At 43.2% G+C, this 16,407-nt stretch overlaps 1 protein-coding gene across 2 annotated transcripts; it reads left to right on the forward strand.

The window, feature by feature from the left end:
• Positions 1–4,451: 4,451 nt before the first annotated feature.
• Positions 4,452–7,314, forward strand: LOC146172419 (uncharacterized). Of its 2 annotated transcripts, none has more exons than XR_014702560.1 (2): positions 4,452–4,644; positions 5,123–5,261. XR_014702560.1 is itself a non-coding variant. In XM_084585949.1 (2 exons), exons 1-2 carry the CDS (start codon positions 4,612–4,614, stop codon positions 5,394–5,396), a joined length of 303 nt encoding a protein of 100 aa, XP_084442075.1. In that variant the 5' UTR covers positions 4,452–4,611; the 3' UTR covers positions 5,397–7,314. The 2 variants fall into 2 exon arrangements, 1 of the variants encoding a protein (XP_084442075.1); XM_084585949.1 differs by having other exon boundaries at positions 4,452–4,640; positions 5,123–7,314.
• The last annotated feature ends 9,093 nt before the right edge of the window (positions 7,315–16,407 follow it).

Below are 16,407 nucleotides of genomic sequence, written 5' to 3' on the forward strand. Positions count from 1 at the left end.
CTGAGCGAAACGTGCAGAGGAGGCAGGCTCGCCCTGAGCTCTTTGTAGTAAGTGGTAATGGCCTGGTAGGTATCCAGAGTCTCACTCCGTCGGGCACCCACGTCAGAGATCCGCTCGCCAGCTCGGCTGACAAAACCTCGAGCATATTGATGAGCGGCCTCGTTCCCCGGGACGCCCGAGTGAGCCGGGACCCATACGAGGTCCACTACGTTCCTATCGTTTGGCAACGCACTAAGAATTTTGAATGCAGTGGCAGAGATACGACCCCTGGCAATGTTGCGAAGGGCCGTTTTGGAATCACTGAGAATAGTGCTGGTTCCGTTTTGAACAATTCCTAGGGCTATTGCGGCCTCTCTGCCCCTTCTACTCGGCCCGTGACCACCGTAGCTGCTACCCTGCGGGAGATGCTCACCGTTTAGCTCACCGCGCTCACAGCGAAAGCCTCCTTTCCTTTAATGTTGTATTTTGCCGCATCGACATACAGGGCACTATCATCCCCTTGATACTTTTTACCTAACGTCTTCGCCCTGGCCTTCCTCCGACGTTCGTGGCGATCCGCTTGCATGTTCTCGGGGAGTGGTTTGACCCGAATGCGTTCACGCATCTCTACCGGCAAGATCACTGAAAAGTTGCCGCCATCGCCGCAGACGGCAGTCGGAGAAAATTTTTATTGGCTGGCAGGGTCATGACGTCAATTAACCACATCACATGACCTCGCGAACACCACATATTCAAAATTAAATCCTGATTGGTCTACAGGATGATAACGCCACAACCGCGCGACCTCACGCGAAATTTCAAACATTCCAAGTTTATTTTTTTTTTTTAATTCGCGCAACGTCGCTATTAAAGGTACTAACGCGCTGCCTGCCCTGCTCAAGAGCCCTGCTAATTTGTATTGCGTTTTTTGTTGTACTGCGGGTGCTGAGAGACGCTTATATCTGTGATCTCAGCACTGGCTGGAAGCGTTTTTCAACTTCGGGGGCGTGTTCACGGTGCTTCCTTCTTCGCTGAGCTGAGTGGTGCGGCCAGAGTTAGTCGTATCTGAGACGAATTGTCATTACGCATGTACCTACGTATATTCTGACGGCAACACTACACTAGATAGTAAAAGCACAGTTCACGGTCCTTATATTTAAGCTCGGGGATGCCATGACCTCATTTATGAATGTTTACACTAAAGGGACTTTTCCAAGGGCCCTGTTGGTTCCGAGTATAGTATCAACATAAATAAATCCATGCTTTACGAAAAACAGCCTATAGCTTCCACAAAAAAAAAAAAAAAAGAAGAAAAACAATCTTCAACGTTGCATCCTTATTGTTGCATCCTTACGTTGCATCCTTAGGACGGACGTTGCAACGTCCGTCCTTATTGAGACGATTGTCGACCTTGGGCCCTATTCTCGACACACATGGCCCCCGTTCGGCGCCATTTTTTTTCTCTGATTGCTTCTTAGAACAGTCACATGTTTAAATTTTGTGGCGCGAAATTTCGGTGTGTCGAAATAGCGTTTTGCGGTGACGTAAATATGACGGGAGCGTGAAAACGGATTTTTAGCAGCGGTATTCATGATGCATGGAGGGTATATATAAGGAAAAACAGAGGTATATATGATAGAAAGGGAAGCACTTACGCTTGCATTGCGAATGGGCTGAAATGAACCCTCCACTGTCAAGAGCCGACTCCTGAAATCTCATTGGCTGACATTGTGTGGCGGGAAATGCGTCATGCATAAACATTTAATATTCACGTCAAAATGACGTTTCATTACGCAGAGGATGTTCTGCCATTGCTGTAAATGACCAAAGGTGGGCGCCGCCTTTTGAACCACCTGAGGCGGCCGCGAAAAAAAACATGCCGAATTCGACGTGCAGTATAGGCGGCTGTTAGCTCACCGCAGTTTGGTAGAGAGTTTGGTGGGTGATGAAGTAAGCTGACACATATTGTTGTAATTGAAGAAAGCACTGAAAGGACGTCATAAGGGAACTTTTCAGCTGTGTAATCTTTTAGAGGATTAATAATGAAGACGCAGATTTATAGCCGCACGAGGGTCGTAGCTACCCTCCCGTTGCAAATGCTTTGCTCTCATAGAGAAAACATCGATCCGCGCCTTCGTTGCCAAGCGCAGCAATGCGGCCCGCTAACTCAAGCGGTTGATTTGCGCGAGACGAGGCATTTCAAAGAGCAACGGAAGGGGCGAGTTGTAGGATGGTTTCGTGGGCGCTCTTTACCACGGAGACAAATAAAAGAAGAGAAATAATAGCGCCAGTCTCGCGTTTTTTTTTCTCTCTTTGTCTCTGTGCTAAACAGCGCCCTCCAAATCATTATGAATTTCAGAGAGCACCGCGATGCTGTCTAATTATCTGTCTGGTCTGTTTGTGAGTACAACCTGATGAGTCATATGGCTCGATGGCGCTGTGCAGGAACTTCGCGAGACAGGCAGCGAGGGATCACCAAAGACTGTTTTAAACGTCGGCTCTAAACACTTCCTTTTTTGCCTTGCACTACGTACTCACTGCAATGGTAATGAATTGAACAGCCTTTCCACGGTAGAAAAAGCAGCATAAATACTCACAGTTTCTATTTAAATAAAGGAATATATGTTCCATGTACATGGCATATGTTTGCTTGCCACATCTGATGTGTTTCATATATAAAGTTTTGTTTTAATATGCATGCGGCTCACTATTTGCTTATTTAGAAAAAAATGAGTATTCTAGGAACACGTTATGACGGAACGCTCTAATCCTATGATGTAGTTAAGTGACATTTTGTGTTGATTGCTTTTTTCAATACAGCCGGAAAATAATCTTCCTTTATTTGTTTTGAATTTTACCGTTTCGAGAGTAAGGAATACGCGCGTGCGGCTCCGCCATAGCTTCATACCACGATTTCCTCAGTCATCTTTCGCTTTCCTTCCTTATTGTTTTTTGTGTTGATGCCTTCCACTTAGTGTGTGTGCGTGTGTGCGTGCGCGCGCGCGCGTGTGTGTGTGTGTGTGTGTGTGTGTGCGCGCATGTGTGTGTGTGTGTGTGTGTGTGTGTGTGTGTGTGTGTGTGTGTGTGTGTGTGTGTGTGTGTGTGTGTGTGTGTGTGTGTGTGTGTGTGTGTGTGTGTGTGTGTGTGTGTGTGTGTGTGTGTGTGTGTGTGTGTGTGTGTGTGTGTGTGTGTGTGTGTGTGTGTGTGTGTGTGTGTGTGTGTGTGTGTGTGTGTGTGTGTGTGTGTCCGCGTGGAAGACTCTCTCTCTCTCTCTCTCCATCTCTCTTTCTGCGCTGCATTCCGCACAACTCAAGCCGACACAATATGTCAGAAACTGTTAGAAACTATATGTTCAAAACTGTTAGAAACTTAAGCAGACTTGGTGTCCTGACGGTAGCTGGTCATAATGCTGCTTTTCGAAAAAGGTGGGCAGCACAGCCAGTACCTAACAATAATTGATACTTTGATACTACGAGCGTTGTCCTCAGACATGGATCATGCCGGCTGAGCCAGCGCCTCTTCGTCAGTGCTGGAGCTACTTCGGAAATCTGTCGATTCCTTCTGTTTACGATCAAGTCCTTAAACGTTTTAGTTTCATGCATTTGAAAAAAGCGAACAGCAATGCTACTTTCCGCTCTCATTTTGCGCCAACCCACGGCGAATATTCCGTTGCCGTTCTTGCTCTTCAGCTGAAACTCGTGCAGCCTTTCCGTGCGTAGCTGATGCCGAATGTTCGACAGCAAGTATGTCATGACATACTGATACAATCTCTTTCTCTATGCTGATACCGCAACGCCACAACATACTTCACTCGCCTCACTACAACCCGAGGCTTCCGAAAACGGAATGCACAGCAGCGTATCGGTTCCTGCAGGAGCATGTCGTTTTTCATATTTGGCGCCAATATATAGTAGCAGACGGCAGCGTGCTTTTTCTGTCACTTTATTTCTCTTTTTCTTCCGAATGCGTAACCCTATTGGGTGCTTACGTAACCTGGCACCATCCTACTGCAAACGTCATGCGTACGTCACAATTTGAACAAAATTGTGAATTGTCGAGGATAGGGCCCCTTGCCTAAGCACCTGTCTGCACCAAGTTATTGCGTTGTATTTGTATCTAAGCCGTACTTGTCCTCATGCGCTCATGGAGTTCCGTGATAACAATGTAAAAACCAACATAAGAATCAAACAGCCCGTGTTATCATGAAATTACAGATTGTATGGTAGGAAATATAAGAAACAAACTGTATTTTTCATTTCTTAGGTCCAAGTATCCCAGGTTCCAAATAGGTTGTAGTTTCGGTTATGAAATGAACGAACGTTTGTAACGAAAAAAAAACATCATAATTATCAAATAAATTGACTTAATGCTCAGTTTATCTATTTACTTTTAGCAAGAAATAATTTACGAAACTATTATACGATTATATATTATTTTGGTAACTAAATTTTGTTTCGCCGATATAGCTAAAATGCTGGCAACAATGTTCGTAATGGCTGCAGACGCCAATGTTTAGTGCCCATTTAGAGCATTTTAGAAAATTTTCGGCATGCTTTTATTGCTAACTTGTGCACATACAAATGCGTGCACGCTTATAAAAATAAGTAAAACCTAAGCGAAAAGTGTTTCCTTATGCAGTACACTGAATGCGGACGAAAAGAGTAGGTATGTTTTGGCTTTATGTCTCCGAAGTGTTTGTTATGCTTGGTGGCAGCGTGTAAGATCTGTGTTTCCAGCGTTAGTGTTAGTTCCTGCTTCATTAATATAATTTAATTATTCTGTGCTGCTATATGCTATCAATTTCTTGTACTAAGCGGCATCGTCTGTGAACATCAGGATGTCTGACAGCGAAAGGGGATACTGTGTTTTGCGGCAAGCCATGTCGGCCATCGTTGATTATTTTTGTACTCTTTGCTAAGTAAAGTATGCAAGCCTTGACTCAGGTGTCTGCACAACACACGAGAATATTAGACTTGTGACGGTCGCTACCTGCACATGTCACGGCGTTAGCTTCATGAACTTGCTTCCATAGTTCGAGGCATCGCCCTTGTAGCAGTTCTATCGGACCGCCTCACCGTTCAAAAATTGTGCATATACGAGCAATGCCGGGTCAGCAAGCTTCAACCAGTGGTTCTTTTTTCAGCTGTCTGCCATTAGTACCAGAGGGAATGAACAAGGCGGCCCCAATCCCTGGCATTGCTGAATCTGTGGGAGATATCAAGAAGCGCTATGAAGACACGGCGCAAGTGCTGTTCCAGGAGCGTCGGGAGAAACAGCGGCCTTCGAGTTTCCTTTCCTATGGAGAGACCAAGAAGTGCTACGCGTACAGTGGCACTGGGAAGCCTTATATTGACGTAGCGGACGGAGTTCGTGCGGACCAGCAGTCGTTTCAAAGCCAGATTTGCAGCATCATGTAGTGCTGTATTTGTGTTACATCCCGCACTGTGACCAAAAATCGTGGCATGAAGGCAGCAAAAAAAATTTTTTCTTTTTTCCGAAACGGAAGCATGCTACCTAAACAGTTCCGCCCAGTGTGATCTATGGTCAGCTGCTTTGAGCAGACCTAATCTAGTCTTTCTTGGAACTGTTCACTTCATGGACGCTTTAGGATCACTGATCTGTCTCCCCAACTTTGTTTACAGAGTCCCTGAATATCCATAAATGGATGCATTAAATCAGTTATTCATTCAAAGCTAATCCGTCGCTGCGACCTGTTTTATGGCGAAGGGCATCATCACCTGCGTAAAACCTAGCACTGCATATGCTTTTTTTTTTCTTGTGTGTGTGTGTGTGTGTATATAGACAGTTGTTCTTGGCACCATTTTTCAGTTTTTTTGCACAAGATAGGATGAATCATGTAGTGTAAGCATGGCTCCATGTTGTCGCACAGTTGTGAAGTGCCATTGCATTTAACGCGCTCACGAATCAAGGTAGAGAGGCACACAAGCAGAGGGACCTCAAGGTAGTGCTTTGTGTTGCCTGTCACTTTGCATAAATTCAGTACTGCATGAGTGCAATGGTGCCTAGCACGTGCACAGTCATGAGTAGTGGTCATGCTAAGTGTGATTTACCCATTAATTCTTTTCTGTGACAATGGAAGCAGCGTATGACTGCACTTTTTAGTGTTTTCATTCTTAGTGCATGTGCTGCTGGGTAGAGAAAACAGCATGTCCTTTGTTATGTTTTAGCATGTTGAAAGTGATCATGCCTATCTGTTCTCTTTACACTGGATTGCAACCATCATCTTTTGTACATGATGACATGACTCTAGGGGATTTTCACTTTACCATGCTCACATTGTGCCATGCATGATGGCCTTAAACAGTGTTTGGCACTGGTTTGAAATGTAGAAATTGATCATGAATATCTGTCTAGGATGCAGTGATAAAACTTTTTTGTGGAGGCACTTTAGACTCTGTATTGCTTAGCAATACTCAAATGCCGATGTGTGAAGTTTTATTGCCTCAGCCTTGCTTTTCTGAAAAGGAAGGGTGTGTTGTTTCGTCTATTTCCCTTTTATCCAGGGATTATTGCCTTTTAATTAGTGTACCAAGAAATGCATGGAAAGAGTAGCACAGACAGTTATAAAATTGCTAATCAAATATGGCTTTTGAGTGTCAGGAGACCAGCTTGGTCACTTGCAGACTGATCAAGCTGATCTTCATTGAAGATATTTGCAAAGAGGCATCTAGCTTCATGTAATGTGACAAGCTGCCCTACTCAAGCCACTGCACGCGCATGCAATGTGAAAACCACTGACCACAGGTAAAGAAACTTGACCTAGATTTACGCTCCAAGTAGTGAACAGTGATGTGCCACATCATTGTAGAAATCCCATTAAAATTCTATAGTGATATTGTGCTGTCAGAGACTGTCAGCTTTATAACTGTGCAAATGTGAAGTCTTGCACGTCCATGTGAACGTTTCATCTGGCCTGACTCCTTGGTACGTCAGATATCTGGCTGTTCCTATACTGGTTTTAGCTACCTCTGGAGGGTGTATTATCTGCAACAGTTTAGTTATCTACAAGTTGCTTAAATACTTGCATGTGAATCATTCCCGACACTATGCATTTTCTTGTTATACATACAGCATGCACGCCTGTGATTTTTTTCCCTGTTGTCCTTGTATGTAATTTAAAGCGACTATCAGAACATACTCCTCTGATATTGCACATAGGGACTGCATTTGTAATTGCAGTTTTGTGTTACAAGGGATTTTCAGTCATTCATTGAAAAACAAAATTGTTGTGGTCGGAGGAGCCTTTCCTTCACATTTTTGCATGGTCTTCTACTCTCCTTGTTGTGGATATATTAAAGGATATGGAAGAAGGTACACTTGATGTCTGCAAGACTTGTGCCAAACAGTTTGCTACTAATTGTGGGGAATTAGACATGGAACATGTGCTCCAATTATTCGGAAAATAATATGCGTGACATTAAATAGGCTCGCTTTATTCACGATTGCTTATTGTGCATGTAAAAAGTAAACAGAACCCGACAAAAATAATTGCAGGTTATGCTCTAGGAGCAGAAGAAAATGCAACTAAACTGCCACGCAGGCAATCTCGCAGAAAACAGGACCTGATTAAAGAAATGGCAGAAGAACGGAAATCTCGAACTCCGAAGTTAAGGTAGGGGCAGCATGGCTATCGAAAGTGAAGAAAAGACTATTCATATTTTGAAAAATCATGGAAAGTGTGCAGGGAGCTGAGGAAACCTGAAGGCATCCAGGAGGAAACTAGGCTCTGGCAGATGCTCTGGCAGATGTTGTGCATACAGGTGGTGGCATGAGTAGACAATATGCTAAACTTTTGTAATTTGTCACACATTTCTCAGCACAAATTAAGGCACATAGTGCATGTGTAAGAAACTGATTGGTTTATTGGGTTTGACGTTTAAAACTAATCAGGCAATGAGGGATACCGCAGTGGAGGGTTCCAGAAGTTTTAACCACCTGGCTTTCTCACTGACATCACACCCTACAGGGGCGCCTTGCTCTTCACCTCCATGGAAAAGCAGCCACCACAGCCGGGATTTGATCCTGCAGTCATGGGTTCTGTGGTCGAGTGCTCTAACCACTGAGGGCTGAACTGTGCCCATTGTCACTTACGGCAATGCATATAGTACATCTAATTTTTTTATTAACAGTGATTAAATTTGGTTAAAGGCTATAATATGCTCTATTTACTTCTGTCTACAGAAATAAAATATGTGCCCCGCAGCGGTGGTGCAATGTTTAGGGTGCTCGACTGCTATACCCAAGGATGCGGGACCGAATCCTGGCCGCAGCAGCCGCTTTTCGATGGAGGTAATAAGCAAGGCATTCGTGTGCTGTACGATGTCGGTGCACGTTAAGAACCTCAGGTGGTCGAAATTTCCGGTGCACTCCATTGCAGCGTGTCTCATAGTCCGACGCTTTGGGATAATGTTGCTTTGGGACAAACTCCATAAACAAAACCAAGCCACAGTAACGTATGTATATGAGACTACCACTAGCTATATGGATAAGGTAGGTAGCAGAAGAAATCTTTATTGAGTTGTGTAACAGTGAAGCCATCTAGAGATTAAAAATCTTGACAAAGAAGATATAGAAATGGTAGCACCAACTGAAGAAATAAAGCTGTAAAAGCTAGGATGAACAATGGGCAGAATCAACTGCTTGTACAGGCTGCTTCACACTTAGCGGCAAACTGGGAGCATATTGTTGTCGTTGTTCAATAGTCTGTGCTGTTGATGGCTTGTAAGAATGAGTGGCACAAGGTGCGTGCATAGAAGGAGCAGCCAGTGATGCTTATGCATGCCCCTTTACCAGAAATTTTCCCCAGCTGTCTTCAGCAGCGCTTTGTAAAGCGCTGCCGTCGCACGCTCCCAGATTCCCTCTAAATGCGAAACGGCCTGTACGTATTCTGAAAGTGGAGAGAAACTTAATACTCAAAACGCTTGCATCTTGGTATGTGCCTTATAACTCTAGTACAGACTGATCCCTGGTATACCCCATCAAAATGTTATCAAGGTCGGGAGAAATGTGCAGTGATGGCTGGTTCAACCAACATGCGAGTGAACTGAGTGGCGAGTAACGACAAAGTGAAAAATTTCCAACGCGTTGGAAATACTTCACTCTTGCCACGAAAGCTCAAAACAGGTTTCTGCGTCGCCGCGGCAGATATCGCTAGTGTCGCACTCGCATGTCGCATGGGCATCTACAGGGAATTTGTCAAAGTATAACTGCAAATAAAATTGGATTTTAACTAGCCCAGACAACAGGCAGGTTTCTAAAAGCACTATGTGACGATGCAACTGGACTTGTGAAACATTTTATTCAGTAGAAATAGCAGCACTCGTGAAGGTATTGTGTAGCTAAGGCATCAAGCAGCCATACAAAACTTGTTAAAAAATGTTTACCAATGACTGCATATCAACCTCAGTGCATATAAGAGAAGCGAGAAAAGGCTGTTTGAAAGGGAGACAATGTCTGAATTGTTATCCAAGTGCAAATAGTGCCGAAGAACAATTAATGGAGAACCTCTCGTTTACCAACAGGAACCTATGAGTTGCCAACAATGTAGTCTTGGCACAAAAGTTGCAGCAAATGATAGAAGATAGACACGCAAAATGTAATGTGCAGGCTTAAATGTGCATATGAATAAAACCAATGAGTTTTGAAAAATCGGGCAAAGCAGGCCTAAATGTGCATATGGATAAAATCAATGAGATTTGAAAAATTGGGCAAAGCAGCAACAATTTCTGATTGGTAAGAATATGCCAGAAGTAGGTAAGCAGTGTATCACCACATAATCACAGCAGATACGAGTCTTGAGAAATTGACAGGCAAATAAGGATGTGGTATCCTCCTCCTCCCATATCCTACCCCCCAAAATAAGTAGCCAACATATCTTGCTGGCACCAATCGCTGGGCCAAATCTTGCAGTCCAGCAAAAGTGCTAGAAATAAGGTGTGAACAGTGTAACGTGCCATGAAAAGGAAGATAATGAATGTAATGTCCAGACAAAGTGCCACGAATCGGAGAGGAAATGCAAGTTCAATGATAAGAAAAAGTGGACGCAGGCAGAACACCTGATATGCAGGATTGACGACGGCCTATGAAACTATTAAAGTAGCAGAATAAGTATTAAGAAAAGGAAAATGTGATCAGGGAGGCAGAGCATCATGTGCAGTGACGAGATTGGAAAATTTGCTGGAATAACACGGCTACAGCTGGCAAAAATCAACTATAACTGAAAGGAATCAGGGGAGCCCCATTCTTATCGAACCAAGTTGGTGATGATGATGCTCATTATTGATGCTTAGGTTCTTCCTGTGCATGCATAGTAGATAATTTGAACACAATGAAGGCTTCAAAATCTGTTTGCGTTGTGTGGAATTAGAATTAAGGAAAACCTTTTTAATATACCTGATGCTGAGGAAGCCAAAGAACTTGCTCAAATAAAGTGTACATTGAAATAAATGAGTTTGAATTAATGAGATTTTACTGTTTACATAAAAGACATTTGCACTGCTATGGGAATGCCAGAAGCATCTTCCAAACACAAGCTTATTTGTGTTTTTCAAAATGGAAAATTCAAGCTGTTGCATGCCGTGTGCAGGCGACAGAAATTCACCGTCATCAAGGCCGTTTGCTGCGTTTGCATGCTCCTGGCCATCACATGTATTTCCTAAGCAATTCCATGTCTCCTTTGACAGCACATTTTACATTGCTCAAGTCAATATTGTTTGAATACTATGCCTTCTCCCTCTATAGCCTCAACTGACCTCCAGCACTGTAAAAAAATATTCTTTTCAATAGCATCACCTGTCTGTGACAGGGAAGGAAGGAGGCAGAAATTTAGAGCCATTTTCCAGGTCAATATTTGGAAAGGAATTTATTTTTCTAGAAGACATTCAGGAATTCTGATATTTGCGGCAAGGGATAACATTGCCAGTAAAGCTATATGGCTGGTTTTTGAAAGTAACAGGTAGTAGAACCCCGCTATAGTAAACTAGGATATAGTAAGAACCCGGATATAGTAAAGTGAAACTGAAGTCCCAGTTCATCTATAGACAACTGTACATTCCTCTCCTTTATAGTAAATATATTTTTGGTGAAAATCGGTTATAGTAAAGTGCGCCTAGCCGCGGCGACAACTCCCACGATATGACATCGCCGCCCGCGCACTACCTAGAATCGCGAGGAAAATAATTTTTTGTATTTCAAAAAAATAACACCGGGTGTCCTTTTAAGTGGCTTTACCACTATGCTTAGCAGCATGCAGGAGAAGCCTGCTTTACGAAGGCCTTGGAGCCGTGAGAGAAAGCACGCAGCGCGTAGGGAAAAAAAAAAAAAAACTGTCAACAAATATGGAAAGGAAGCGGCGCGGTCCGTTCACAAAGTAAAGGAGAGTAAAAGTGCACCAAGAAATAGTTAAGGGGAAGAAATGAGCGAGCATTCCCAGCACTGTGCAGCACAAAGCATAAGGCAGCGGTGGCAAAAAATGGAGGTGCAGCATGTGCAGTCTTGCAGCACTTGACTGCCACGCGCATTTATCATTGATTGCCTTTTAAAGACCAGAAACAGCAAAAAGTGACAACGTGTTCATGCAAGGCTTTGGTTTTCATACTAAGCCATACTTGGTTGTATTTGTAGCTACATTGTCCTCATGCTTAAAAAGTACTTCCATAAGATGTACAAAATTTTTATAACTGAAAAAAATTGCATGGAGAGATAAGGGAGAGATGGAAGGTATTTCAGAGGGTTCTTTTTCATTAAGCAACAAGACGTGTTCAGCAAGTGGACATTCAACTACCAGACAGCATCTTCAGGACCATGTCATCACCAGCAACTGATAAAGTAAAGACCCTGATATAGTAAAGATCCTTGCTGGTCCCAGTGACTTCACTATAAAGGGGTTCTACTCTATAAGCAAAATGCAGTCACAAATTCAAATTAGTATCAAGTTTTGATCACTGCAGAACCATGCGGACAAAGCACTCATGTGCTAGCTTCAGCACCATTTTGCGCCAGTGAGATGCTTATATAATGCTAGTATTAATTGGCAAGAGAAATCAGAATAATTAACGGATTTATAAGGTCCCTTGGTACTTTCTTGTTTTCTTATATCTGATTTACATGCCAAATGGCCTGTTTATACCTGTCCTAAATTCATTACGTCTCCTTGACATTTTAGCACACCAATGCACAGGAACCACCTCGCAGAGCTACACAATGCTAACGCAGGGCACTCCACATTGATGTGGACACACCTCAACCAAAGCACTTTTGCCTGTTACTCTTACTGCAGAAGCATCATCAGCACGTCAACAAGTTAGCATAGCTTTGCTCTCACCAAATTCTTAGCGGATGGAGGCAGTGATGTCAGAAGTATATTTTCAGTGAGGACGATGCAAACATGCGCCTTTGTTTATTGTGTGTATACACAGAAAGTAATCTCTCACTCTTCGCCCTCTCTCACATTTATGCGCAAAAGGAAGCCAACAAGAAAGCTGCGCCCAGCATGCTACCTGCGCCAGACTCCTTTCATTGTGAAAACTGCAGTTCTATGAAAACCAAAATGACACCTAGCATCTCTAACCCATGCATGTTTTAGTGTTTCCTGGGTGTCATCAACATAAAATTCCCTATTATGGAAGCGCGGAAATACGGAGGAACTTGCTTGTGCAAAGAAGACGGGACAAAACAAAGAAATACATGACATTTGTACAGAGCACAACTAACTTCCACGCTCGGTACATATACCACCCCCCCCCCCGCCCAACCACCAGCTCCCATGTCCCTGGATAGAGGAATCTTTGTCATCAATCTCTAAGGACTATTTTGTTATCTTGGTCATAAGTGATTACAGAATGGCCCAACTTTTAGCAGGTCCTCGTATAAACCTTTTTGAGACTTTCTACATTCCTTTACTTTATAACCCACTTTAAATATGGACCCATTTATATGCATCAAATTCAATGAGGAACTTTGGGTCGCATTCAATTTACTTCCTTAGGCCGTAGATGCCAAAAAAAGATTTCACCTGAAAACAAGAGGCCCTAGTTACATGCAGCAATCTTCAACAATTCCCATTTCTTAAGACTTGCAGCATAATGTGCAATACATATGAAGCAAGTACTCACAAGCTTCCTGTTGGTCAACTTGGTATTTGCTGCAGCAGATATTTTACTGCAAGCTAACAAAACAGTGGGCCTCGCACACTAGGCCCATTCTTTTGCATCAATATTCTCTTTTAAAATTGATCTCCTTATTGATGTCTGTGATTTGTTCATTTCATTCCTATGAGTTTCTTGACCTTGCTGCAAACCTTTTTCATGATTTTGAAAGTTTAAACCATTGCACAAAAAAGCAAATTGGTCCTAGCGGAATACAGCTCGAACTAAGAGAACTTACTGCAAGTATGTTTACTTCCTAGAAATGAACGCTTCCACAAATGTGTGTCAGCTCTTAGTACAATGTAACTGTTGCCTAGCAGGTCCCTTTGAGTACCTTTGGCTGAAACAGCATGCATTCTACAACAAAAAATGCACTCGTGCCTTCCAAGCACAAGTTTTAAATTTAGAACAGAAACATTGAAGAGTAAGAACTCACTGGTAAACCCAGCCACAACAATGGGGCGCTCATTTCACCAGTCTTTGAAGTGAACAACATGGACACAGAGCTGAACTGTACCCCGCCGGGGTGACGCAGAGGTTACGGCGCTCGACTACTGTTCCCAAGGACGCGGGATCGAATCCCGGCCTCGGCAACAGCTTTTCGATGGAGGCGAAAAGCAAGGCGTCCGTGTGCTGTACGATGTCAGTGCACGTTAAAAAACCCCAAGTGGTCGAAATTTCCGGAGCCCTCCACAACGGCGTCTCTCATAGCCCGAGTTGCTTTGGGACGTTAAACCCCACAAACCAAACCAAACCAGAGCTGCACTGTAGTCATGAAAGGATTTCCCGAACTTGAACAAAGGATACTGAATTATAACACCTGCCACATGAAATATGAAGTGCTGTACAGTTAACAGCCTTCGCTAGCGAAATAATTTCTTCAGTTTCTATGCAGCTAAGCTACTAGGGTACTAGCAAATTTAGTCTTCAAAAAGTTCGTCAATGCACCACCCAATACACACAGTTAAAGACTGCACTCTGCAGTATAAGTAGGCCAGTTGGCAAGACATCAGGATATTAAAAACTGCAGCAGACGCAGGACAACGGGACACCGTCTTGTGTCATCACCTCCCTCCGGCCTGTGTCTGCTGCAGTTTTTAATACCTCGATGACCCTGCAATAAATATGGCTGTATAGATGTCACTCCCTGCAACTGAGATTTGCGTACCGCAGTCACAGTGAAAATTTGGGGGACAATTAAGCTCTGTCTCAAGGGCATGACACGATAGCATTGCTTCAGCAACCTGCGGTCCTATGCATTTCACTTCGCAGATGCAAACACCATTTTTTTTTTATTTACCACGAGACACAAGGCCTTTTTTAACTAAGTCACACAAACATTCCTCAATGGTCTAAGGGTAGCCCATCCGACTCGCGAACCAATGGTTCCAAGTTTTATTCCTATTTTACTCCATTTGTTTTTCAGCACAATTATTTCACTTTATATTCTCACATTCTCAATAACGTTTAAAGAATGTTGCCATCTTATAATCATAATTTGATGTTTTAATCAAATTCAATTCCACGTGATGTCATAACTCTTGTGAGCAATCGGGGGTTTCTTGACACAATGCTGACAACTATGCCTAGTTTTCTGCAGAATGGCTCTCTTAAAACTACAGTGTTGATAGCACAGGTATTTCCCTATCTGCCTAACTGATAGGGTCACACTATTTTAAACCTCAATCATACTGGAGCAGAAATCAATTATAGATGATGGCATACAACTTGGTGACGAATGCTTTATGAGCAGACACACAACTTTACCAGCAGTGTTTACAACTTGGTGACAAATGCTTTATGAGCAGACACACAATTTTACCAGCAGTGTTAGACAGTGATGTTATATGCACAGATGCCGAAAAGACTTGCTTACACCAAAGATTCCCATTAACATGTGCAATATGGCTGCTGATACGTACTGTTGGTGACATTTCATCAACTTCACTGCCACATTGGACGTGACATCACCACGCAGTATTAGTCAGTTTGTGTCTCTTTAAACTGACCATTTTTCAGGTATCTAGCATAACTTAGTTCAAACCAAACGCAGTTTCGAAGTAGATCAATGATAGAGAGAAGGCAGGAAAATTCAATTTCTGACAGCACAGGACAAAAGGAGCATTCTTGGTTAGCTCAGACAGCACCCCCTCTAATTTTCAATTCCAACCAGATATGGTCAATCCGACTGTGCAAAGCCCTCTCACATCCTCATTTCGTACTATTTCCCATAGAATAGTGTCCGTGCCTCCTCTACATCCCTGGGGGAGAGTGCCACCCGAGCAGTGCCATGTGACAGAAATGGGGTAGCCACAAGTAGCTTCGGAGATCAATGACAGAAGCCGCTCCATCTGGGTAGCAGCAACCAACTGAAATAAAGCGTGCAAAAGCAATGAAAAAAAAAAAAAATTAAAATGGTGCTGACTCAGACCTAGGGTGCCTCACTGCGCATGCCCTCCCAGAGCTCAGTGGGGAAGGCACACAGTGGCTTCTCACTCTGACCACTAAGAATCTTTTTTGAGCCTTGTTCAGTTATTACTACTTGTTTGGCGTGATTTCAATGCGCTCAAGTTTCATTACTCATTCATCACTAACAGAATGCAATTCTTTCCAATGTTTACCAAACGAGTGAAAGTAGAGCTAGTTGGTTGTACACCGAGATATGAACAGCATGAAGACAAGGCTAAAAAAATATGAAAACACAAGGCACAGCGTATGCGAATCATTTTCATCAATCCCCCATCGTGCTGTTTACATCTCAACAGCATCCATCAATTCGCCTAGCTTCAGAAAAGTGCAATTTTGTTGAAGCAATGCATGGTATACAAATTTTAATGTAGTATACTCCCCCACTTCCCCAGGTCCAGAGCAAACTGTCAGAATTTTATCAAACATCTGGGATGTAATTTGTACTTCAAAGCACAACAGAAATGTTTTGTTGTATCCCACACTCTTCGCTGTGTACTGGGAAATGTCCAATATGTAGGAACTTGTGAAGCACAGAGCAACGCTGAAACTCCCTTCCCATTCAGCGTGATGCTTGTGCATGTTGGCTGCACTCTTAAATTGAGTGCTGCTAATGCCTGAAGGTGCCTTACCGCATGCTTCAGTGAAGATGGACCCGAATCTTTTTTTCCTCCCACTTTTCTGAGCTTCTGAAGAGGGAAATGGCTTTGACTATACTCACTAGACAGCAGTGCATGCTCTGAATACAGTCCATCAAAAAATACAATCTCAAAAGGTTTGCTTGTAGGCCTTGTAA

This window comes from Amblyomma maculatum, unplaced genomic scaffold (genome assembly GCF_055883805.1).
Source record: "Amblyomma maculatum isolate TAMU_Amacu unplaced genomic scaffold, ASM5588380v1 scaffold_13, whole genome shotgun sequence".
NCBI lineage: Eukaryota > Metazoa > Arthropoda > Arachnida > Ixodida > Ixodidae > Amblyomma > Amblyomma maculatum.